General features: G+C 47.6%; 1 protein-coding gene across 3 annotated transcripts in view; it reads left to right on the forward strand.

Annotated features, from left to right (window-relative positions):
- The first annotated feature begins 643 nt into the window (after window positions 1–643).
- Window positions 644–24,174, forward strand: part of MINDY4 (MINDY lysine 48 deubiquitinase 4) — a 108,181-nt gene continuing 84,650 nt past the window's right edge. The window contains exons 1-5 of one of the 3 annotated variants that reach the window (XM_045495222.1): window positions 644–813; window positions 8,930–9,049; window positions 12,965–13,200; window positions 16,154–16,400; window positions 21,882–22,312. In XM_045495222.1, coding sequence (XP_045351178.1) covers window positions 751–813; window positions 8,930–9,049; window positions 12,965–13,200; window positions 16,154–16,400; window positions 21,882–22,312 — 1,097 coding nt within the window. In that variant the 5' untranslated portion in view covers window positions 644–750. Of the gene's footprint in view, window positions 814–7,554; window positions 7,676–8,929; window positions 9,050–12,964; window positions 13,201–16,153; window positions 16,401–21,881; window positions 22,313–24,174 lie in introns of those variants that run through there. The other 2 variants (XM_045495219.1, XM_045495221.1) reach the window with 2 other exon arrangements.

The following is a 24,174-nucleotide window of genomic DNA, read 5'->3' on the forward strand; positions in this document are numbered from 1 at the left end:
ATGCTGGTTTTAGGCCAGCCTGCGGCCTGGAGAAATTGTATTTGCTGGTACCCGGGTCATGCTCCATAGCTCTGGTGTACTTACCGGCTCCGTTTTATGGAACTTGGAAAAGCATATTTTTATTTGTAAATGATTATAGATATTTGTAAAGATCGAGCCCTTATTTTGATGACAGCTGTGTTAAAATGCTTGGTGCTCAATTACTGGCAGCCTTATTAAAGGGAAGAAGGCACTAAGCGGGTGAGGCAGGGACTTGTCCTTTGATTTCAGCACCGAGTACGCAGAGTCCTGGGCCTCCTTGCCCCACGCAGTCCAGGCCAGCCGAGGTCTTTAGCCTCGGTGAGCCCAGGAGCCAGCTGTGGTGCTGTGGGTGGCCCTCTCTGGGCCGCCTCACCGTGGGTTTACTCCTCCAGGAACAAGGAGGCAGGCATTCTCCCCATTTCCCATCTTGGGCAATACAGACTCAGCGTGGAGCAGTGGCTTGTTTTAGGCCCCCTAGATGGGCAGGCCAGAGCCAGGACCCGAGCCCGGAGCCCAAACCGGGAACCTCGCCCCTCTCCCGCTTCCAGAAGCCAGAACGAAGACGCTCCTCCCCTTCCTCCCGCCCTCCCAGCCCGCGTGCTCCGGGAAAGGGGCGGAGCTCTCCCGGCTCCTGTGACACCGTCGCCACGGCAACGCGGCCATACTGGCCCCAACGGACCGCGGGTTCTGGGCTGCGGCGGCCGCGGCCTCGTGGGCAGAGACGGCGGCATGGACAGCCTCTTCGTGGAGGAGGTGGCCGCCTCCCTGGTGCGGGAGTTCCTCAGCAGAAAGGTGGGTCGCGCCGCCTCCGCCGCTCGGGGCCGCCGCTCCAGGGTTGGGGCGCAGTCTGGGGGTGCTCTGCAAGCCCCGCACTTCGCGGAGAGCCGCCCCTGCCGCCGCCTGCCCCGGGGATGCCCGACGGGAGCGCTGCTTTCCCGGCCTGCCGAGACTACATTTCCCAGGAGCCATCTGGCCCCGCGCAGTGCCCGCCCGCCACGCCGGCCCGCGGCCTCCGCCCTGCGCAGGCATCTCGCCCCTCCGGCGGGGGACGTGGCGCGGGACCCCGGGGACGGGGCCGGTGGGCGGCGGCCTGCTAAAGCACAGCCGCCTGGTCGGGGCCCCGTGGCCCGTCCCGGCACTCCCATCGCACCGGGAAAGAACGTCCCCCCGCCGGGGGAGCCCAAGGGGCTGAAAAGCGTTCCCGATGGGTGAACCCTTCAGTCGCGCTCCGAGGTTGCAGCCTAGTTGTTTTGAACTTCCATTGTGTTGCACCGGAAGACTTTGCGGAGTACTCAGAAGTTGGGGAGGTCCTTAGCAGTCATCTGCAATGCAGGTGGGGACACCGTGGGAAAGAGGTTACTGCGGATGCCAGTGTAGGAACAGCCCGTATTCCTCATTATAACTGTACAGAGTGACTCACGGCTTGTCACTCACGGTGTCCTGTGGAGTAGGGGCCGTGGGCAGTTGTTTGGATTAAACATACATAGAAACAAAATCATTTTTTTTTTTAATTTTTTTTTTTTTCAACGTTTATTTTATTTTTTTGGGACAGAGAGAGACAGAGCATGAACGGGGGAGGGGCAGAGAGAGAGGGAGACACAGAATCGGAAACAGGCTCCAGGCTCTGAGCCATCAGCCCAGAGCCCGACGCGGGGCTCGAACTCACGGACCGCGAGATCGTGACCTGGCTGAAGTCGGTCGCTTAACCGACTGCGCCACCCAGGCGCCCCCAAAATCATTTTTTTTTTTTTAGAGATTTTATTTTAGTTCTTAAGTAATCTCTACACCCAAAATGGGGCCGGAACTCACAACCTGGAGATCAAGAGTCACATGCTTCTCCCAACTGAGCCAACCAGGTGCCCCAACAAAATAATTTTTTGAATGGAAAAGGGGAAGGGCTTTGGAATCAGGTGGAGGGTTCAAAAATAGCAACTGGTTAGCAGTGTGAGCTTGGGTATGTTACTCACTGCCTCAATGTCCTTATCTGTAAAACAGGCCTAATAAGACTCACTCTGCAGATTTATGATGAGGACTAATAATAACATATGGGCCGGTGCCTAGGTGACTTCGTTGGTTAAGCTACCCAGTTTGGCTCAGGTCATGGTCTTGCGGTCTGTGAGTTGGAGCCCCCCATTGGGCTGTGTGCTGACAGCTCAGAGCCTGGAGCCTGCTTTAGATTCTGTGTCTCCTTCTCTCTTTGCTCCTCCCCCACTTGCATTCTGCCTCTCTCTCTCTCTAAATAAAGACATTAAAAAATAAATAACATATGGGCAGTCCCCAGGCATTGCATCTGGTACATAGTAGGTACCTGTGTTCAGCAGTGTCTACACTCCCATCTCTTTTATGCATCTGTTTTGAAAGTATCTTTCTTCGCTTAAAAAAAATTTTTTTTTAATCAAAAAAATTAAAATTTTTAAAAAATGCAGTGTGTGCTCATTGTATTTGCTCTGTTTTTATGGTTACTTGACCTTCCGTCACCAAGTCCTGGGCGCACACTGGATATCAGTGACACAGCCTTGTGAGGCTGCCCACCATCATCATTTCTTTTTTAATTAAAAAAAAAAAAAGTTTTATTTATTTATTTTGAGAGAGAGAGAGCACCAGCCAGGGAGAGGGGCAGAGAGAGACGGAGAGAGAGCATCCCAAGCAGGCTACCAGCGCAGAGCCCGATGCGGGGCTCAATCTCACAAACCAAATCTCGAGATCATGACCTGAGCCCAAGCCTAGAGTCGGATGCTTAACTGGCTGAGCCACGCAGGCGTCCCCCATCGTTTCTTTTAAGTCTGGGCCACCAAGCAAAACTGTCAGAGAGTTTTCCTCCTGGCTTTCCTTTCTTGAGTACAAATGAAATCTAAAGTCCTCCGTGGATACCTGAGGCTCTCACCTGTAGTCTGACCCCAGCTTAGCACCCCATCGTTGGTTCCAGCCTCTCCCACTTGCTTTCCCCTGTTCCACTTGTGGCCCCCCCCCCCCCCCCCAAGTCTGTTTCCTGCAGGAGGTCTTCTTGGATAAGTCCCATTGGAATAACTGACTTAACCTTGTCTGTGGCTTGGTCATTGACAGTCACGTTATAGTTTATACATCTGTGGTTTATACGTCTGTTTCTACATCTCACCCACTAGACCAGTCCACAGAACTGATGCCTGATCTGGGTTGAACCTTGGCAGTCGTCTGGTTCACTGGGCCTCCTCTCCCTGCCATTTTTTTTTTTTTAAGTAGGCTTCACACACAGCTTGGAGTCCAGCATGGGGCCTGAACTCACGATCCTGATATCAAGAACTGAGCTGAGAGCCAAGAGTTGGATGCCTAAGCAACTGAGCCCCCCAGGTGCTCCTTTCTCTCTCTCTCTCTCTCTCTCTCACTCTTTTTTTTTTTTTTTTTTTAAATCTGGGCACATTAAAGCTCTGACATGAGAAAGGGGTTGCTCACAGTCACTCAGAAAGTTGTGGGGACGCCTGGGTGGCTCAGTCAGTTAAGTGTCTGATTTCAGCTCAGGTCGTGATCTCACGGCTCCTGAGTTCGAGCCCCACATCAGGCTCTGCGCTGGCAGTGTGGAGCCTGCTTGGGATTCTCGCTCTGTCCTCTCTCTCTGCTCCTGCCCCACTCGTGCTTTCTCTCTGTCTCAAAATTAATAAATAAACTTTAAAAAAAGATAAGGTTGTGTAGAGCTGGGATTGCAGTCCAGAGCGACTGCTTTCTTCCTCACCTTCTGCTCCAGAGCAGAGACCATGTACTCCCCTCCGGGCTTGGCCCCAGGCAGGTAGAACCTAGAGAGGTCCCATCGTGGTGTGAGGTACCTTCTAGTCGTCTGTTCGTTTTCTCAGATCCTCATAACCGTCCTGGAAGACAGGAATACCTGTTCCCTTTCACGTAAGACGATCATGAGGAAACGTGCCCCTGGTGTGCAAGTTAGATCTTGTCACATTCCTCTACTCAAAACACCCTCCACGGGCTTCTTACTTCAAGCAGAAGAAAATCCGAGGGAAAGCCTCACCAGGGCCTGCAAGGCTCTTTACGACCCTGCCGCAGGCCGTGCCTCCGACCTCACCTTCCACTGCTGCCTCATGTGCCCCCTACCCTACATCGAATCCAGCTACACTGGCCCCTCCAAGCATGGCCGGCCCTCAGGGAGAGCCATGATAGTCTCCTGCAATGTCAGGGCCTTCCAAGGTGACTCTTCTGGTGCCCCAGCCTCCCTCTCCTGCGGTGACTTGTCCCCATCCCACCTCCGCCACCCTTTTCCAAGTGGTCATGTCCTAGGCCTGTTGTTCCCAGCAGGGCACCCTTTCTGTCATCTGTCTGGGCATTCTGTCATTCCTCACTTGCGGCTCACCTCCCTCAACAGCCCGGCATAAACTGTTCTTCAGTCTCACTCACGTCTGCATTCCACTGTTCCTGCCAGCTTTTCCCGGCCCGACCCCCTGGCCCCCAGCCCTGTCGTGACCTCTCCCCACTTCTTACCCACCCTTCGTTATAGTCACACCCTCAACAACGTGCTCACCTCCTTTGCCCTCCTCTTCTTGCATCATAGCCCCCCACCCCCACCCCGCCCCAAGTTTTCAAATTCAGCCGGGCCTCCTCCATGCCTGCCCTGCAAGCTGAGCGGGGCTGGAGGAAAACAGCACCGTGTCCACATTTTCACGGCCCTTCACCATCCCCCCGCCCCAGGCATGCCTGTGTACCTGGTTAGCCCTCTCCAGCCCGTTCCCTCTCTCCGCTCTTGGATGACCGTTTCACACCTTCTCTCTCCTCCAATCCCAAAGCTTCTTCCCCATTCTCAGGTCACCGGGGAGGCAGAAGCGGTCTTGAGAAAACTCCCAGCAGCCTGTACCACCACAGTTGCTAGCCTTCCTGGGCCTGAGCCATCACTCCAGCCTCTGTCCGGCGCCTACGAGGGAATTCTCCATACCCCTGGGGAAGGCCACCCTCTCCCCGCATGCCTGTCCCTGCTAGCCTGCTCAAGAACACTGCTGTCGTCACCTCTTTATTGCATATATATTTTGCCTTTTCTACTGTCGCTCCTACAGAATCCCATCCTGACCCTCAAGTCCCTCCAGCCATTGGCCCATTTTTCTTCTCTCTTCTATAACCAAACCCCATGGAAGAGCTGTGTGTGCCCCGATTCTAATCCTGCTTCGGGCTTGCTCTAACCCGCTCTAATCCGGCTTCTGTCCCCACCAATCCTTGGAAACAACTCTTGTCAAATTTGCCAATGATCTTTAATTTTCAGTCCTCACACTTTTTGATCTACCATTGTGTTTGGACAGTTGATTGTTGACTTTTGTGAAATGGTGCGGTGGGGGCAGGTGAAAAGAACAGCATGGACTGATTGTATTTTTTAAAAATTTTTTCTAATGTTTCTATTTATTTTTGAGACAGAGAGAGACAGAACATGAGAGGGAGAGGGGCAGAGAGAGGGAGACACAGAATCCGAAGCAGGCTCCCTCCTGGAAGCTCATTCTGCTTGGCTTCTGGAGACCACCTTCTCCCACTTGGCCTCTGCTATGATTCTTTGCTGGTCCCTCTTGTTTTCTGGAGCTGTATGTGCTGGGGACTCAAAGACTCAATCTTCTCGGCTTCTCTCATTTTCCAGGTGCCTCTGCCGGTCTACTGGATCCCAGTGCTGTCAATATGCTGATCATTCCCAAATGCCTGTCTCTGGCCAAGGTCTCTCTCAGACCTCTTACATTCTTTCCCACTGCCGATTTTATATTTCCACGTGGATATGCAATAAATATCTCAGCACATCCCAAACCTAATTCCTGATTCCCTCTGTGTCTTGCAATTTTCCCCATTTCAGTAGGCAGTATCGCTGTCTTTCTGGTTGCTTGGGCCCAAACCTTTGCAATCATTCCTGGCTTTTTTCCCTTTCGTATACCCCACATCCAGTCCATCAGCCCATCTGTTGGCTTTAGCATCAGAGCACACAGAGCGCATAGCCACTTCTTTCCACTTCTCTTGCAACCACCCTGGTCCAAGCCACCTAGATAGCATCCTAACTAGTTTCTGCTTAATACCTTGTCTCCAAAAAATCTGTTCTCAACCTAGCAGCCAGTGATCCTTTAAAAATACAAGTCAGGGGCATCTGAGTGGCTCAGTTCATTGAGCGTCTGACTTCAGCGCAGGTCATGATCTTGCAGGTGACAAAGTTTGAGCACCGCGTCGGGCTCTGTGCTAACAGCTCAGAGCCTGGAGCCTGCTTCGGATTCTGTGTCTCCCTCTCTCTGCTCCTCCCCCTCTCATGCTCTGTCTTTCTCTGTCTCAAAAATAAATATAAACATTAGAAAAAATTTAAAAAAATACAATCAGTCCATGCTGTTTTTTCACCCACCCCCACCACACCATTTCACAAAAGTCAACAAGGCCTTTCCTTATCAGGCTCTGGGCAGCCTCTCTGACCTCATTTCCTGCGACTTTCCCCTGGTCATGCGACTCTAGCTGTACTGGCCTCCTGTGACTGCCACGGGGCCTTTGCACATGCTGTTCCTTGCCGAGAACACACTTCTCCCAAGTGTCTGCATGGCCTGCTCCCTTACTTCCCTCAAGTCTCTGTTCTGATGGCACTTAATCATGAAGCCTTTCCTGACTACCCTTTTATTAAAGTATCACACCTTTCCTGCACCCCCTCCTGGTCCTTTCTGTCTCTTGCTCTGCTAAACTTTCTTCCCCCCGCCAGCGTATTATGTTTGTTCCCTTTTCCCCACCAAATACAAGCTCCATGAGGGCTAGGACTTTGATCCCTTTCCTCCTCTGCCTCCAGCAGCCGAACTAGTGGACCAGTGATTCGTTCCCTTCATTTCACAGATGGGAAAACCGGAAGATAGGAGTGAGCATAAGTAGCTGACTATGGAAAACAGTGTCCCTCTTCTGTGTCTCTGCTCTCCCCGTTTTATCTGTGCATAGTAGTGCACGTCAGCAGCTGCTGCACCGTACGTGTACCCCTTTGTTTGTGGTCCACTTCGCCAACAGAATTTCTGCACCCTGTGAAGGGGTGGGGTTTGTCTTATTCCTTATGTATCTCCTGCATCTCGAAGAGCCCGCCACCTAGTAGGTGCGTGGGAAATGTTTGTTGAGTCATGACGATTAAACGAACCAATGAGACCAAGGACTGGCTGATTCCCGAGGGCATCCTTGCCCACTACCCTGGTGGTTTTCAGACGTCAGTGTGTACCACGGTCCCAGCGAGTTTGTTAAGTGTGCCAAGACTTCCCGATCTGAACCGTTGACAAATGTGAAGAGTTATCTAGCAGAGAGGGACTCTCGTTATGGTTTCTGCCTCACTCCGACTGGAAGGAAAGCCGTGGGGAAGGTGCTTGCTGTGAGCCCCACCTCTCCTTCTAGATCCCTCTCCCTGGAGTGCCCACACATGCCCCTACCTTTTCCCCAACATGTACACCTGTTTCTTTCTGTTCTCCCTCCTCAACTTCCTTTTTATTCTCTGTGGTTCAAGGTTGTATTGGTACCTCTTTTTGTTTTCACAAATTCTTCTTCCCTCGTTTCATGACAGGCAACAGGTCTTGTCTTGTTTGCCCATCAGCGGGAGCCTCTGTGAGATTCTGAACACAGAGGCTGGGAGAGAAATTGAGGCCTGGCTAGCACTAGGGTCTGGATCGTGAAGAGCAGAGGGGCCCCTTGGTGCCAGGCTGAACTGTTTGTGAGGCATCTCTTCCTTCTCTACTGCTCTGTGATCACCGGAGCCTGGGGAGGTGGGCAGGTAGTCGGTTCTTTTCCAAATGAAGAAGCCAGGTTCCTGGGAAGCATAGCGTCTGTCATTGCCAGACTATGTTTTAGCTGGGCCTTCTGGGAGGTCAGGGCTGGATGATGGCAAGTGGCTTTCCTGGGAACTCAGCAAACGTTTCCCATGTGCTTCCAGCGGGCCCCAGGCCTGACCTTGCTGACTCACAGGATGGGATGGCGGAACCCCCGTCATGTGATCCTACTGTGTTACCCGGGCAAATCAACCCTTGCTCCCACCTGAGAAAGGAATCACTATTGGCCTTTTGCTTATTTCTTTTTTCCTTTTGCTTATTTTTATTTGTTATTTATTTATTTATTTATTTATTTATCTATTTATTTATTTATACTTTAGAGAGAGAGAATCTTTTCTTTTAATGTTTATTTTTGAGAGAGAGAGCGAGTGAGCACGAGCAGGGGAGGGGCAGAGAGAGAGGGCAACAGAGGATCTGAAGCAGGCTGCACACTGACAGCATCGAGCCCGATGTGGGGCTCCAACTCGTGAACCATGAGGTCATGACCAGAGCCGAAGTTGGACGCTCTACCGACTGAGCCACCCAGGCGCTCCTCCTTTTGTTTATTTTTTTTTTCAACGTCTTTTTTTATTTATTTTTGGGACAGAGAGAGACAGAGCATGAACGGGGGAGGGGCAGAGAGAGAGGGAGACACAGAATTGGAAACAGGCTCCAGGCTCTGAGCCATCAGCCCAGAGCCTGACGCGGGGCTCGAACTCACGGACCGTGAGATCGTGACCTGGCTGAAGTTGGACGCTTAACCGACTGCGCCACCCAGGCGCCCCTCCTTTTGTTTATTTTTAAAGCTTCATATTCTGTGGCTCCAAATCTGTCAAACCCAGAGCTCCTGAGCCAGCCTTGGGCCAGTCAGTAACCTGAACCTCACTTTCCTTTTCTTTAAAATGGGCCAACAGGTCCAACCTTAGCTCAGCCCATGGGGTCACTGTAAGATTCAGAATAATAATTATGAAGATGTCGAGTGTAAAGGTTATATAAAAATAAATTCTCAAGTCAGCTTCTGGTGCTTGCAGTATCCTTGCAAGGAAGGCAGGACAGGAATGATCATAATGAACATCAACAGCCTTTTGTTTATAACCTGCATCAGGGAATGAAAGGTTTCGGTTTAAAATGAAAAGAATGATTCAGATTTCTTCCCACAGGGCTTAAAGAAGACATGTGTGACCATGGACCAGGAGCGCCCACGCTCTGACCTCAGCATAAACAGCAGAAACGATCTCCGCAAGGTTTTGCATCTTGAATTTCTCTACAAGGAGAACAAGGTACATGCTTTTAAGGTGTGGTGTAATGTTCTGGAACTGAGATTGGCAATGTCAGTTGCCCAGAGCACTCGTGGGCCCGGCCAAGCTGTCGGAGATGGGTGGCGGGAGGCTTGCCGTGCCTGTGGTCGGGGAGAAACAGACCCAGCCAAGTGCCGACAAATCCCAAGTGTGAGTTGGGCTTCCAGCCTCAGGGAGGCCCCAGGCCGCCCCTGTGGGCTTATTGCGCATGTGTGGCTATGAAGCTCACTTTGAACCTGGGCCTATGACAGTTATTCCCTGTGCTCCCTCCTCCCTCATGAGGCTGTGTTAAGTCAGACTAAAGAATATAGGGTTGGGTTATAAAATTTTCCATTCCCTGCCTGTGTAAGATTTTCCTTCTTCAGTTCTGAGTAATAGCTTATTTTTGAGTCCACTGTGACATTTAATTAGGCAGACCTGGGGCTTGGGCTCAGCTAACCCTGGTGCACCGGAGTTGAGGTAGCAAATGGAACAGCACTTCTTTGGTTGGGGGGCTGGGGGGGCTCCCCTGACCCCTCGGCCTTGTCCCTCCCTCCTCCTACCGGCTGTTACAAGCTTCCACGGCACGGCGCCGTGTACTTTTTCCTTTGTTGTGCTCAGCACACTTATAATAGACTGTTTGTGTGGTAGTTTAATTAGTATCTGCTTCCCGACCACCTTGGATGTGGCAGGAGGCCAGAGAGGGCATCTCTGTTGTTCACTATTGTATCCCCTACTTAACATGTTGCCTGAGGCCACGGCAAATGGTCCATGTGTATTTGTGGATTCTATGACTGACTGAATGAATGAAGCTACCATTCTGGCTTAATTGCTTTTTCTGCTATGAACACGGTATCTTCTTCTTTTTTTAATGTTTATTTATTTTTGAGACAGAGAGAGACAGAGCATGAATGGGGGAGGGTCAGAGAGACAGGGAGACACAGAATCTGAAGCAGGCTCCAGGCTCTGAGCTGTCAGCACAGAGCCCGATGCAGGGCTCGAACTCACAGACTGCGAGATCATGACTTGAGCTGAAGTTGGACGCTTAATCGACTGAGCCACCCAGGCGCCCTGAACATAGTATCTTCTAATTTGCTTGAAGAATGGGCTCTCCAGTAGGTATTGCCTTGTGGTAGGGAATAGTGTCAGAGTTGGAAAGAATCTAATGATCATGCAGTTAAGCATTTATCATAATTTTTTGAAAAGGCAATAAAATGATATTTCCTGCAGAAGTCCAGATATGCAAAACAAAGAAGGGAAACCCCCTAGTTAGATTGGGGATAAAGAGGACTTGCCTTCTTGGCCTTTTAGGGCAGCCCCTCAGGGCTGGACTAAGCAGCTTCTGTTTTTTATTTTATTTTATTTTTCAAGTTTATTTATTTTGAGAGAAAGAGAGAGAGTGTGTGAGTGGGGGAGGGGATGAGAGAGAGGGAGAGAATCTGAAGCAGGTTCCACGCTGTCAGCACAGAGCCCAATGCAGGGCTCAAACTCATGAGACCTTGACCTGAACGGAAATCAAGAGTTGGACGCTGAACTGAGTCACCCATGTGCCTCAAAGCTTTGAAATTGCTGATAGAATGGGCAACCCATCTGGAGGAGCTGTGAGCCAGAGAAATGTGGCTTGTCAAGATCTCACAGTGACTTACGGGGTAGGGGTGAAGCTAGAACCAGATCTGATTCTCAGCCCTACTATAGTAATGGCAGTCAAGCTTCCTGTAATTGTAACCCTTTACTCAAACAATATCTTAGCAGATGAGGTTAGAATGGGAGTGGGACGCCCCCCCCCCCCCACCAGCCCTCCAAGGCTATTTCTGAGACATCTGGAAAAACCTTAGAGCAGCTCAAAACCTGCCCTCGCACGTGTCACATAGCCCAGGGAGGAACCCAGGCCAAGTTTCCCTCAAACGAACAATGGTATCAACCTACAGGAACACTTAGGTTGCCACAAGTTCCTGTGCCTGACTTTGATGAGAAAAGGGCAGTGGCAGCCAGGTGAAGTCCTGGCATAGGTTCAGTAAAGACATCAAATCGATGCCCTTCATCCTTGGTCCTGGTGTGATACCGCTGCCCCTCCACTGCTTCTGTGTGGTCAGCTGGGGTCCTGTAGACCCCAGCACCAGACACTCAGCAGATCTCCATTGGCTGCATTTCAAGGCAGCAGAGTAGACTGCATATTTTAGAAAGGCTTTTCCATAGAAAGTGAGACGGGTAACCAGAAAATCAAATAACCCTGCTGATACACTGGGATTTTTTATGTAAATGCAACTTTACTTAATTTCCTGGAATCATCTTTGCCATTCAAGTTATTTTTATTTCTGCACTATAATATAGTCTCCCTAAGGTAATAATTATCTGAAGATACTTAAGATATTTTCATTAGATCTTGGTAAGTGCCCTGATTATTTGATTTATACAGTAGTTATTATACAATGAAATGAGCTTATATTTTACAGAAAGACATATTTATTAACCTATCTATCGCATAATGATTTTGACATTTGCACAAAGCTAGCCTGCTTCTAGGAAAGCCCTGCAATTTAATGTTAATTCCAGGAACTTGTTTTTCCCTATTAAAGATACAATATATAAAAATGCCAATGTAAAATTAAGTTTTTGAAAAATGGTGTCTAGATTCATATAAAGGCTGTGAAGAGCCACAAAGTATAATTCATGTAACGCAGGGCTATAAATCTCTCGTATTGAAAGAAAAATAGGACGGTCTAAATTAATTATGCAACGCCTTTCCCCTGACTCTCTTCCTTGTGAGTTTCATTTAGACTTAGACAAAATAGTTCTTTTGGGCCCCATTCTAAAAAAATAAAGCTGTCCCCTTATTTTGACTGCCTGATAAATCTGTTGCTGTTGGTCATAAGCCATTTGGCTGTGGGTGTGGGTCCCAGGATTTTGCTGTGCAGAGCAGGGGAATAGGAAGAGGGAAGGACTGGATGTGCCTGAGGGTCCTCTCTGTGCCAGGTTCTTTGTCAGGCGCTATATTGCTCCGATTGCAGACTCACCAAATGTCCCATGTCTGACCACACTTCCCAACAGCTTGGTGTTCCTGGGCAAGTGGGGTGGGGACTGACACAGTTCCGAGGTCAGCCTGTGGATTGCTGCTTGGATAACTATGTCCAGCTTACTTAGGGGAATTTTAAGACAAGTCAGGACTCCAATCTTTGCATTTCTGGCTTAGTAAGACACAGCAGGACCTGGGAAGATGTATTTTTAAAACCTCCAAAGATGATATTTGGTATTGTCAGGATTGGAAAATACTGATATCATTTCTTTCTAAAACCGACCAATAAAGAGTTTCATTTCTTTCTTCTTTCTTTCTTTCTTTCTTTCTTTCTTTCTTTCTTTCTTTCTTTCTTTCTTTCTTTCAAGATTCTGGTGTAGATTGAGTCAATCCTGATGGCCTCTCATGTTTTTTGCAATAGACTGCTGCAGAAGAGTCCCTGTGGTCCCCAGTGTCCAGTGTTAAATGCAGAGCACACAACCTTAGAGCACATTCGGGTCCCAAGTATTTATAAACTTGTAGAGTTAATGATCCCGAAAAAAGGTTTAGTTTTTTTTAAATGAAAAGATATCTATTTTCTAAAATTACTCCTAGGAGAAAAACCAAGAGGAAATTTTCTTGGGTATTCTTCTATTCATATCATATTTTATTACAGTTGTTCATCGGATCGCCTGACTCATGCATCGGATGATAGTTCTTTTAGGATAGAGATTTTTGTCTTCATCTCTGTTATACCATGGCACCTCACACATGGTAGGCAGTCACTGAATACTTGCTGAAAGAAAGAGTGTATGAATGAATAAGAAGCTGATAAACTATGTCAAAGAACTGGACTAGTCATCTTTTCCACCTTTTTCCCCTGAAGTTGTACCTGTGGTTAATGATACTTTTTCTTCCAATGATAGGCAAAGGAAAATCCTCTAAAAACAAACCTCGAACTCATTACCAGATACTTTCTGGATCACTTTGGGAATACTGCTAACAATGTCACTCAAGAAACACCAATTCCTGCACTCTCAATTCCAAAGAAAAATATCAAATCACCACCGAGATGCTCAGAGACCACGCTGGTGAATATATATGACCTTGCAGAGGAAGATGCAGGATGGAGAACATCGTTGTCAGAAACAAGCAAAGCCAGGTATCTCTTCTTATTTACACTGTGAGTTAGTTTCCTATCACTGCTGTAACAAATGGCTGTAAATGCCGTGGCTATAACAGTCAGGGTTTTCCAGAAAAACAGAACCAATAGGAACCAACAGGATGTGTGTGTGTGTGTGTGTGTGTGTACATACATGCAAATATATACGCACATATATATGTGTATATGTATTATATATACATATATATATATATTATTTTAAGGAGTTGGCTCACATGATTGTGGGAGCTGGCAAGTCTGATATCTGTAGGGCAGACTGGCACACTAGAAACTTAGGCAGTATTCTGTGTTATAGTCCTGAGGCAGAATTCTCTGGGAAACCTCAAGTTTTGCTCTTAAGGCCTTCAACTGATTGAATGAGGCCCACCCATATTATCTAGGGTAATCTTCTTTACTTAAAGTCAACTAATTATAGATGTTAGTCCTATCTTAAAAACACCTTCATGGAAGCATCAAGGCTAGTATTTGTCCAAACAACTAGGCAACATGGCCTAGCAAAGCTGACATGAAATTTAACCATCACCGTGTCTTAAAGCAACACAAATATATTATCTTACAATTCTGAGGTCAGAAGTTCAAAACTGGTCTGGGTTAATGACAAGGTGTCAGTAGGGCTTGTTCCTTCTGGAAATTTTTGGGGGCAAATCTGTTTCCTTTCCTTTTTTGGCTTCTAGAGGCTGCCTGCATTCCCTGGCTTGTGGATGCTCCCTCTGTCTTGAGGGCACATCACTCCAGCTTCTGCTTCTGTCGTTGTATCCTACTCCAGACACTGACCTCCTGCCTCTGTCTAGCAAGGGCCCTTGTGACTCCAGTGGGCCCTCCCAGATAATAGAGGATAATCTCAAACTTTAACACATGTGCAAAGTCCCTTTTCCACGTAAGATAGCATTCATGGGTTCTGGGGTCAGGGCATCTTTGGGGGGCCATTATTCAGCTTCCACATTGTGTGCTTTCCAATTCCCTGTTGTGGGGCACTGTTACCTTTCTCTGGAGGCCTTGGGAGTAGAGGAGGATGCGAGGGGGGATGCTCATGGTTCAGATGTTTAACATTTGTCAGGTTCAGGGGCTTGCTTCATTTGCATTTTCTTAAAAATGAAACAAAATAGGTACAGAATTCCCAAAGCAAGTTATAACACTGTAGAATTAGACACATCTGAAAAATAAGGCCTTTTGGACCTCTTAGGGAGAAAATGAATTGGGATTCTGGATTGAACCTCCATTATTTGGAAAGCAGTTATGTTACATTACAAACTTAATAGCCGCCTGTAGTCACCACCAGTGAGTCTAACTCCCCGGGACTGGGTGTTTCCTTCCAGCTTTGTTGAGCAGCATTTTCTTTCCTGAGGGTAGCCAAAGTATAGGGTCTGGGCATCGAGCTGCCAAAGGATGAGCACCGTTAAAAAACATTAACACAAGGCTTTGGATGTAAAAGTGAATCAGGGTGGTGCGGAAGAAGATGGTTCTTCTTCGGAGATGCTCACCGCCTGGCTGGGAAAATAAATATTTCTGAGACGATGAAGAACCAGCAAAAGAAAGTAGTCGAGGCTCCTGAGTTCCACCCGGTTGCCCAAGCTACATATTTGGGTGTTATCCTTGACTTTTCCTAGTCTATCATTTTTGCCTCCATGAGTCCTTAATGACACTAGATTCTTTCCTACTTTCTGTGCCCCGACAGCAGTGCTTCAGTTCATACCCTCCCCTCTTGCCTGCACTGACTCCCACCGGCTCTTCCCTGGTCTCTAGGCCTCTAGTGATCTGCTTGAGTGCACCCTCCATCTAAGAGAGCATGAGCTTCCTACAAACGAGTCTGGCTCTGCTGGCTTCCCCACGGAAAGGCCTTCAGATGTTTCCCATGGCTTCCAGGAAAAATCCAAACTCCTAAGGGTAACTTGCAAAACTCTTTCCACAGTCAGCCTGCGTGGCTCACTTGGGCCTGTCCTGCTTTTACAGGCCTCTGTGTTAGTGCCCAGGGCCTCTGATTATCTCCTGCCTACTCATTCCTACAGACTCCGTGCTGTCCTCTCTGCAAGTCGTTCTCAGCTTCTCCAGGCTGGTTCTGAGCCCTTCCTCTGCCGGACATGCCCCAGTCATGGCACATATGACCGCTTCTCTCACATGTGACCCAGTGCTTGGTGATAAGCAGCTTGGCACAGGGCAGCAGTCAGCGCCCCTTTAGGCCAGAGTCTAGTGGTAGAAAGCATCCCAGCCTGTGTCAGAAGGGCTCTGGGTGATCCGTCACAGATCATAGGCGAATATCCTCTTTATCTGGGTCTCTGGCTCTGTTCTTTCTCATTTTTGTTATTCCTCCTTGCTTACCTCCCTGTGTTTCACCTTCTTTTGTTCTCTTGCTCTCTCTCTTTAACATACACCACACACACACACACACACACACACACACACACACACACAATCTATCTTTCTTACTCTCTTTCAATGCCGAGCAACCCAGGAAAGAAGGCATTAGCATGCCCAACTTAACTGGACATTAACTGAATAGTTGTGGGAAAATTTACCACAGGTCTCTATCCACCAATCTCAATGAGGTGCAGTAAGACTGGGTTCCATGTAACTCATGACTGTACTGAAGGGCTATGGTTTTCTATAACTTGGGTCTGGAATAAGGATGCTCTTTATATTTGAGGATACACACTATCTAAGGATATTTGAGGAATCCTGTGATGGGTCATCAATTCTGATTTTGTTTCTTGTTTCCTGGTCTTATTGTATAGGTCAGATTTGCCCTGATATGAAAGTATTTTCTGTTCTTTACCTTAATGATAGGCACTGGCTGGTTAGAACCCTGGCTGGTTAGAACCCTCGCATAGTTATGAATGGGCTTGCTCTGTGTGCCTGTTGAATGTGGAATTTGTTATCAATGTTAGCTGTTCCTTTTGGGGAATCTGTTTTAATGGAGATATATCTTTTTTTGCAGACATGACAATCTTGATGGGGATTTACTTGGTAATTTTGTATCATCCAAAAGGCCCCCACACAAACGTAAGCCCACGCAAGCTGTCCCAGGTGAAAGTCCCCCCGTGGCCCCTGCATGGGAGAAGATGGACAGGCTTCAGTTGTCAGAATCTTCCTTGGACACGAAAAGGATGGGAGAGAAGATCAGGCCAAAGTCTGGCCTGATTGTCCGAGGCATGATGACCGGGCCCATCGCCAGTTCCCCGCAGGTAGGGTTGCTGATCTCACTGCTCGTGTGAGAGTGGAAAGTGAGAGGCAGGCAGGGCTTAAGGAGCTGCCTGGGATCATTGGAGGGTTCCCCACGACGTAGTTCAAGAAGCGGGGAGCTGTGAGCTGGGATGGGAGGAACACCTGCCTGTGTCTTCTCTGGTTGTACTGTCAAAAAGACAGTACATGACTGTCAGCCAGACAGTGTCTGATCCTTATGGGATCATGGCCAGGCCTCGTTTCCTTCCCTGCCCTCAGTTTACCCACCATGTCAATGAGGTGGATGCCATGGCTTTGTCTTCCTTTGCTGAGTGAGAACACATGTATCTTCTAGTTTTACCTTTGCCATTCAGGAGTGGTGGGTGACCCATCCGAGTCTAGAGAAAATCTTCTTTATTTTTTTTAAGACATCATAGTTAAAAGGGTAAAAGAAATCCCAACCCTAACAGTCTCATTTGCTTTGCTTGAAAAAGAAATTCTAATAATTTCACATCATTCTTTTATAGTCTTCCTTAAGGAGGGGCTCTGGTAGGGTCGCATTAGGTGGGGGGACTAAACCAAATGAGAGAATGAATATAAAAGGAGTTTGTGAAACAGCAAAGAAACAGAAAACCAAAGGGAAACCAAACACCAAGTCACAGTGTAGTATTAGTCAAACGAGGGAGCCTGAGCAAACCCACATGGGTCATCGGTGCCCATGGCTGGTCACGTCCTGTCCTGTGCTGCATGGCTAGATGTGGGCTGTGGCTCTAGAGGCTGGTGTTATTCTCCCATTTCACTTGGAATCAAGACATAAAGAAGCCGACCCTCTCCCTGCCTCTGCCTGCGTCTTGGGGGGTTTTGGTCAAGGTCTTTATTCCTCTTGGCCGTGGTCTTGTTTGTTAGATCAGGTGGCTAAGGCTCTGTCAAGCACTGGGATTTCACAGCTTGGAGATGGTCCTACAGTCTTGGTGTCCAGATCAAGGAGGCGAACCAGTGTGGGGCTCACAGTGCACGTTCACATCATGTCCCATCCTCGTGTCTTGTATTTGGAGAGGGACTGGACCATGCCTAGAGGAAAGCCGCCAGGAAGGTGAAGAGTTTGGCGGAAGTGGCAAGATTTGGGAATGTTTAGTCTTGGGAAGAGAAGACAGAAGGTGGGAGGAGGGGCAGAACAAAAGAGATTTCTTCCAACACGGATGTGGGAATAACCCGGTCCCAGGATGGCAAATGCCTGCAAGTGCCCGATGCTGTGCCTGCAGCAGACATTGCTAGTGAGCTCAGTGTTCTTTTCCTGTCAAGCCTGGATGTGACGTCACAATCTCCTGGGCATCTTCGGCCGGTGCTCCAAATGGGTGGACTGGAGTGGCGAGGGAGATGATCCCTATCAGGCCTCTTGAGCTTAGGCTGTGGGCCTCCTGAGAGCAGGGACTCTGCCATACTTGTGTGCAGAGCGCAGTGTGGGCTTGCTGGCCCTTTGCTGGGGTGAGTGGTGTAGCCTGGCCTGATGTCTCCTGAGAGCACACCTGGGACCAGCAGGTGGAGGCCTGTATGAGGAACTTTAGTCAGAGATGCTTCAGGAGGAGAGCAGGCCATGTCGGAAGCAGCTAGACTAGTCGGGTCAAGGGGAAACCAGGGGCGCTCTCTGCTGGAGACATTGTTTTACACCCTATCAGTGGTTTTCAAACCACTGTAGTCTCAGGGTCTCTCCATACTCATAAAATTACTGAGGGACCTGAAGAGCTTTTGTTATGTGGGTTATAGCTGTTGACATTTGCCATGTTAGAAATTAAAACTGAGAAATTAAAAAAATATTTACTTACTAAACCATCAACAATAGTAAACCCATTACATTTAATACAAATAACATGTGAAACCAAACCCCGCGCCCCCCCCCCCCATATTTTCCAAAACAATAGTGAGATGAGGAGCACTGTTTCACATTTTTGCAAATCTCTTTATGTCTGGCTTAGTAGAGGATAGTTCAAGTCTCATATTTGCTTCTCCATCCAGTCTGTCCCATTATGATAGTTTAGTTGAAGTCCATGAAGAAAATAGGGCCTCACACAGATATGTAGTTGGAACAGGGAAAAGCGTGTTATTAGTCTCTTCTGGAAACCAGGGGTATTCTTTGATACTGCACCAAACTAGACAAGTTGTGGTTTCTTATTGTGGAGTCTGAAAGCATAGCCAGGAACTTTTTGTACCTTACCAATATCTATCGGTCTGCCTTGCATTTTGAATGAATCTTTTGCCACTGCCTAGTTTAGTAACATGATGCATTTGCTCACTTGGAAAATATTGGCTTACTGAGTTATCTGGGTTCCTGAGATCTTCTGAATGTGAACACATTTCATTAAAAAAAAAAAAAAAAGAAACAACAACAACAAAAACAACCCAACAACCCACATCAAAAAAATCACATTGCTTGATGTTGCCACCCAGTTCATCAGAAAAAATTTTTAAGTGCTGAGAAGCCCTCAAGCTCACCGTGGCTGATTCAGGTTTCCCCAAATTTTCATTTTTACCTGATAATTTGTATTTTATCACTGACTGTTCATCAGTTGTTTCGCTTGAAGTGACAGGCTCAGTTTATTTTCAAGAAAACGCCTGCCGGATACCCAAGTCTGAGTAACCATAGTTTGTCTGTCAGTTGTTCCGCGAAAAACATTAGCAAGTTCGTTTCACAGCTCAGATGGTTGCACAAGTGCTTTTCCTTGAGACAGCCGGGTCCTCTGTACCCAGCGGAGTGCGTATATATACCTCCCATTTTATCCCATGGGATATTAAAGAGATGTGGACCATAGGGTTGAGATTGAATACAGTTAGTAAGTGTTATGCTTCAGCATGGACGTTCTTTCTCTTTTCTTTTTTTCCACTTTTTTTAAAAAAATATTTATTCTTGAGAGAGAGAGAGACAGAACATAAGCGGGGGAGGAGCAGAGCGAGAGAGGGACACAGACTCCAAAGCAGGCTCCAGGCTCCAAGCTGTCAGCACAGAGCCTGATGCGGAGCTCGAACTCACAAGCCGTGAGATCATGACCCGAGCCAAGGTTGGATGCTTAACCATTGACTGAGCCACCCTGGCGCCCCTCATCATGGACGTTCTTAAGCAAAATTAGCATTTTACTTATGTACTGTTATTGCAAGTGGTGGCAAATACCTCCAGTGCTAGTAAAGTTCGGTGCCACCCCCTGGATTCGTGCTACTGGCCAGCAGTTTTTCCCACCAGGGCATTTGCATTATTACGGCGAATGTCAACACAGTGAAAAAGGCAACTCATGTCATATTATTATGAAAAGAGGTTTGAGCTCCCTAGAAGGATTTGGGGACCTTTAGGCTGGTGGATCACACTTTGAGAACTGGTGGACCAGATGAATGCTGGGGTCCTGTCCTACAGCGACATCCCATCACATCCGTGCACTTGAGACCCCCTTCACAACTGAGATGCGAGGCAGATTGCATAGATCTGCTTTACCACTAGGAGATTGACCCAAACTTCTGAAGGGGGGGATGATTGCCTCAGGAGGTGTGTTTTTCCCTTGGGGTACCTGAATCCTATGAAGGGCATTGAAAGATGGGACAGGTTGTTGTAGAATTTCCCCAGGCTTTCTAGAAAGTGTTCTGTGGACCTGTGAGTACCTTGGCCATACTTAATTGGTTGCTCGAGAGAAAAGAGCAAGATTTGCTAGGTATTTCATCATTTTTTTTTTTTTTTTTTTACTTACTAGGTCAGCTCTGTACTTACGAAGGATGAGTAAGAGGCTGGGTTCCCTGCCTTTGGCCAGAGCTTGGGTCTCCTTGGGAATGGTGACTAATATTTTCTGCACTGTGTGGCAGGGATACCCTGGTGGCTTTCGGAGGGTTGTAGTGCCTACTGATTTCCACTAGGCCAGAATACTACAGAATTAGCTATTTTTATTCCAGCTCGGGCTTTACCACTGGGTTCAGGATTATTTCTGGAAATTCTGAGAGATCCCAAATTTTAAACCCAGGAAAATCCTCGCAGGTCTGTTTTTGTCCCCTCTACCTCCACTCCCCTATCCTAGATTGGTAAATTGTGTTCCCATTTCATCAGTTGATCATTGACAGTAAAATAGGACATTTCTGTTGACTCCTTTCGAATTCCTTCTTTTCAAAAACTAAGCAAGCCTTGAGCGCTTACTAGGTATAGGTCACTGAGCTGGGAACTCTGGACACCAGAGATGAATGAAGATTGGCCTCTGCTGTTCCTGGTCTATCAGCAGGAGAGGCTGAAGCCCTGTGTGACTGGGGACTGGGGAAAAGCTAGAGAGCAGTGGCTGATGTTTGTTGATTGCCCTCATGGGTCTGGCTCTGTGCCAGTGCCTTCCATGGGTGTCTCCCTTCATACTATGATCTTGTGGAAAATAGATGCTATAGGTCCCCAATCCCTCATTTGACCTTTGGGCCAGATGTGTTTTGGAATTCAGAATTTCATTATTTTCAGGAAAGAAACACCATGCACAAACCATATATCACCTAATGCTTTGCAGTAGGGTTTGGGGTAGCACCCCCTAAGCAAAAATATTGACATTTCTACAACTAAAGATATGAATATTCACACTAGAAAAAGACTATAAACAACCTCGTAACAGTTCAGAAGAATTTGCCACAGGATTCCAGAAGAAACTTGTTTTGAGAGGTTTTAGAAATTACAGATAGTGTGGGGTGCCCGGAGGGCTCAGTTGGGTAAGCCTCTGACTCTTGATTTTGGCTTGGGACCGAGACCCTGCATCGGGCTCTGCACTGACAGCTTGAAGCCTGCTTGGGACTCTCTCCTTCTCTCTCTGCCCCTCAAAATAAACATTAAAAAAAAGAGAAATTAGGGGCGCCTGGTTGGCTCAGTCAGTTAAGTGTCTGACTTGGGCTCAGGTCATGATCTCGCGTGATCTTCGTGGGTTCGAGCCCCGTGTCAGGCTCTGTGCTGATAGCTCAGAGGCTGGAGCTTGTTTTGGATTATGTGTCTCCTCTCTCTCTCTGCCCCTCCTCCACTCATGCTCTGTTTGTCTGTCTCTTTCTCAAAAATGAACAAACATTAAGAAAAAAGAGAGAAATTCCAGATTGTGGGTTGTGGACAGGTTATATTACAGGTGAGGGCAGTGGGGGACAGAGAAATTAATAACTTGCCACAGGGAGCATGGCTGGTAGGTAGGTGGTGATGCAGGAATTGGGAAACAGATCCGACCCTGGAGCTACAGCTGCACCTGCTCCTGGATGCTGTTCTCTGTAAGACTGTGGGAGAAGGGCCGAGGCACGCTCTTGGGGCTTATGCACGTGGAGCACGGTGACAGCATTACGGATGTGGCAGCCTGTGAGTACCTCCTCAAAGGATAGGTGGGATTTTAAGAGGAGTTGGGAATGGGGAAAGATGTTCCAGGGGGAGGAAACGCCATGGGCAAATGCTTGTCGTGTGGGATGGAGTGTTTTCCCACCTCCCTTGAAGGGAATGGGATCCTCACTGCCCTTGTCCTTGCCCCTTTCAGGATTCCCTTCGCAAGCGCTCCCTGAGGCGGTCCCTGTCCTTGAGCAGCGGCGCCCCCCAGGCCTCCGAGGAAGAGGGCCAGAAAGTGCCTGAGCTCTCCGCCGGTGCCCCGGCCCATCCTGCAGCCCAGGAGGGCCTGGCATCCAGCACTGGCTCCACTTCCAGAAGTCCCCTGGGCCCACTCAGTGAGCTGACCTCAGAAAAACGGAAAACCACACCCAGCAGCCCCCCTCACTTGCCCAGCAAAGGGCTCCTGCAGAGGGAGAGCGGCAGGTGGCGAGATCTTGCAGAGGACAGCCCAGCTGTGGACAGTGGCCCGGAGGGCAACAGGATGCCCTCGAAGTTCTCCTTGCCAGGTGGGAGTGCCAGGACGACCCAGGAGAGGCTGGAGAGAGCGTTCACACGGCAGGGGACCCAGCCCCTGCCCCTCAGGTGAGCGGGCTGTGCTGAGGTGATGGCTTTCCCAGAGATCTGTCCAGTCCCCCATGGCTCTTTGGGCTCTCAGAGCAAGACTGTGAAGTCCAGAAAGTGGGTATGGTCCCCCCACGAGGGAGAGAACGGCCCAGAGTGCGTACATACGGGAAGCTTCAGAGGACGGAGGGTTCCTTGGTCCTTTTTTCTTCTCACAGTCTCGAGACTTTGGCACGTGATTCCCAGACTTACCTGCAGCAACATGGCCAGGTTGATGTGGCGTAAGAGATGTTTCTTGTGGGAGGCCCCAGACATGGTGATGTATCGGCTCCCACAAGGCTCTTGGGGCAAACTTTTTTTTTTTGTGTTACTCTTCTTTTATTCTTTCACAATAGACCTTGATGATTCCTATATTGATTCATCTTTGAATGTCAACCAACCTTACATTCCTGGAATAAATCTTACTTGGCTGTATTATCTTTTTATATATTATTTGATTAAATTTATTAATATTTGTATGTAGGGTTTTATATATAAATTGGTGAAGGAGATTGGCTAGCAAATTTCCTTCCTTGCAACAACACCATGAGATTCCATTATCTAGGATATGCTTGAAGGGGTGCCCCTTTTTTCTGTTCTCTTGAAGAGTTAGGCACTTGGGTGCTGGTGGTACAGGCAACTAAATAGATTATAGTCCATAAACTCCCTTTATGACCCTAGTAAGCTGGGCCTCCTCTGCTTAACACATTTTGTGTCTATGTTATTTGATGCGTGTACATGTAGAAGTTTTGTATCTTCCTGTCGGATAGACTTTTCTATCATCATGAAATCTTTATCTCTGGTAATGCTTATTGCCTTAATGTCTATTTAGGGAGAGCTACCCCAGCCTTCCTTTGATTATAGTATAGCGATAGAATATCTTTTTCTATCTTTTTACTTTCATCCATTCTATAGCCTTTTACTTAAGGGTTCCGACCAAAACCCTATGGGGTTTGCCAGGATCCTTCCCTCTTTTTTAAAAGATTATAATTTATTTAAGCTAAAAAAAAAAAACCCACACAAAAACCCAGTTCACCCATTTCTCCACCCTCTGCTCCCCTCAGCCTTCTTTTGTGATACCTTTTACGGCGACAGATTTTCCTCTAAGCAATGCTTTGTTGTATTCCGTGAGTTCATATGTTGTTTATTCATATGACTTAGTTTAAATATTTTCTAATTCCCTGTGATTGTGATTTCTTCATTTGACCCATAGGTTATTTAGACACATATTGACCGAAGCAAACATCTGGGGTCTTTTTCTGGTTTCTGTTTTTGATTTCTGGCTTGTTTTCACTTCAGTCACATACACTCTGTATGAGTTCAGTCTTTTGATATTTGTTGGGATTTCTTTATGGCCCGGTATAGATTTAAAGCTTATCTCTTCTCAGCAGTGAATATTGGGAGTTTTTAATCCTCTCAGATAATTTTTATTTTAGTTGGGATAATTGTTGCATTTACATTTGCCTGTTGCGTTTGGTAGGATGAAAAGATCCGCTTCTATTTTTCTCCACAGAGTAAGACAGTTTTCTAGCACCATCTACAGTCTATTCCTCACCCCACTGATTCATGAAGCCACCTTTATTCTTTACAAAGTTCCCATTTCGATGTGGGTCTGTCTTTGAGCTCTCTATTGGGGTTATTGGTCTTCCGTCCTTTTTTAAAAATCTAAAACCACATGACCACAGCTTTTATTACTATGACTTCGTAGTTGTAGCTTAGTATCTTGGTGGGGCCAGTCCCCCCTTCTCTTCCTTTGTTTCAGCATTGATGTAGCTACTTCTATTTTTTTACTTGAAAGTTTTTTTAAAGGTTTATTTATTTATTTTGAGAAACAGAGAGAGAGG

This window comes from Leopardus geoffroyi, chromosome A2, assembly GCF_018350155.1.
Source record: "Leopardus geoffroyi isolate Oge1 chromosome A2, O.geoffroyi_Oge1_pat1.0, whole genome shotgun sequence".
In the NCBI taxonomy this organism is placed as follows: domain Eukaryota; kingdom Metazoa; phylum Chordata; class Mammalia; order Carnivora; family Felidae; genus Leopardus; species Leopardus geoffroyi.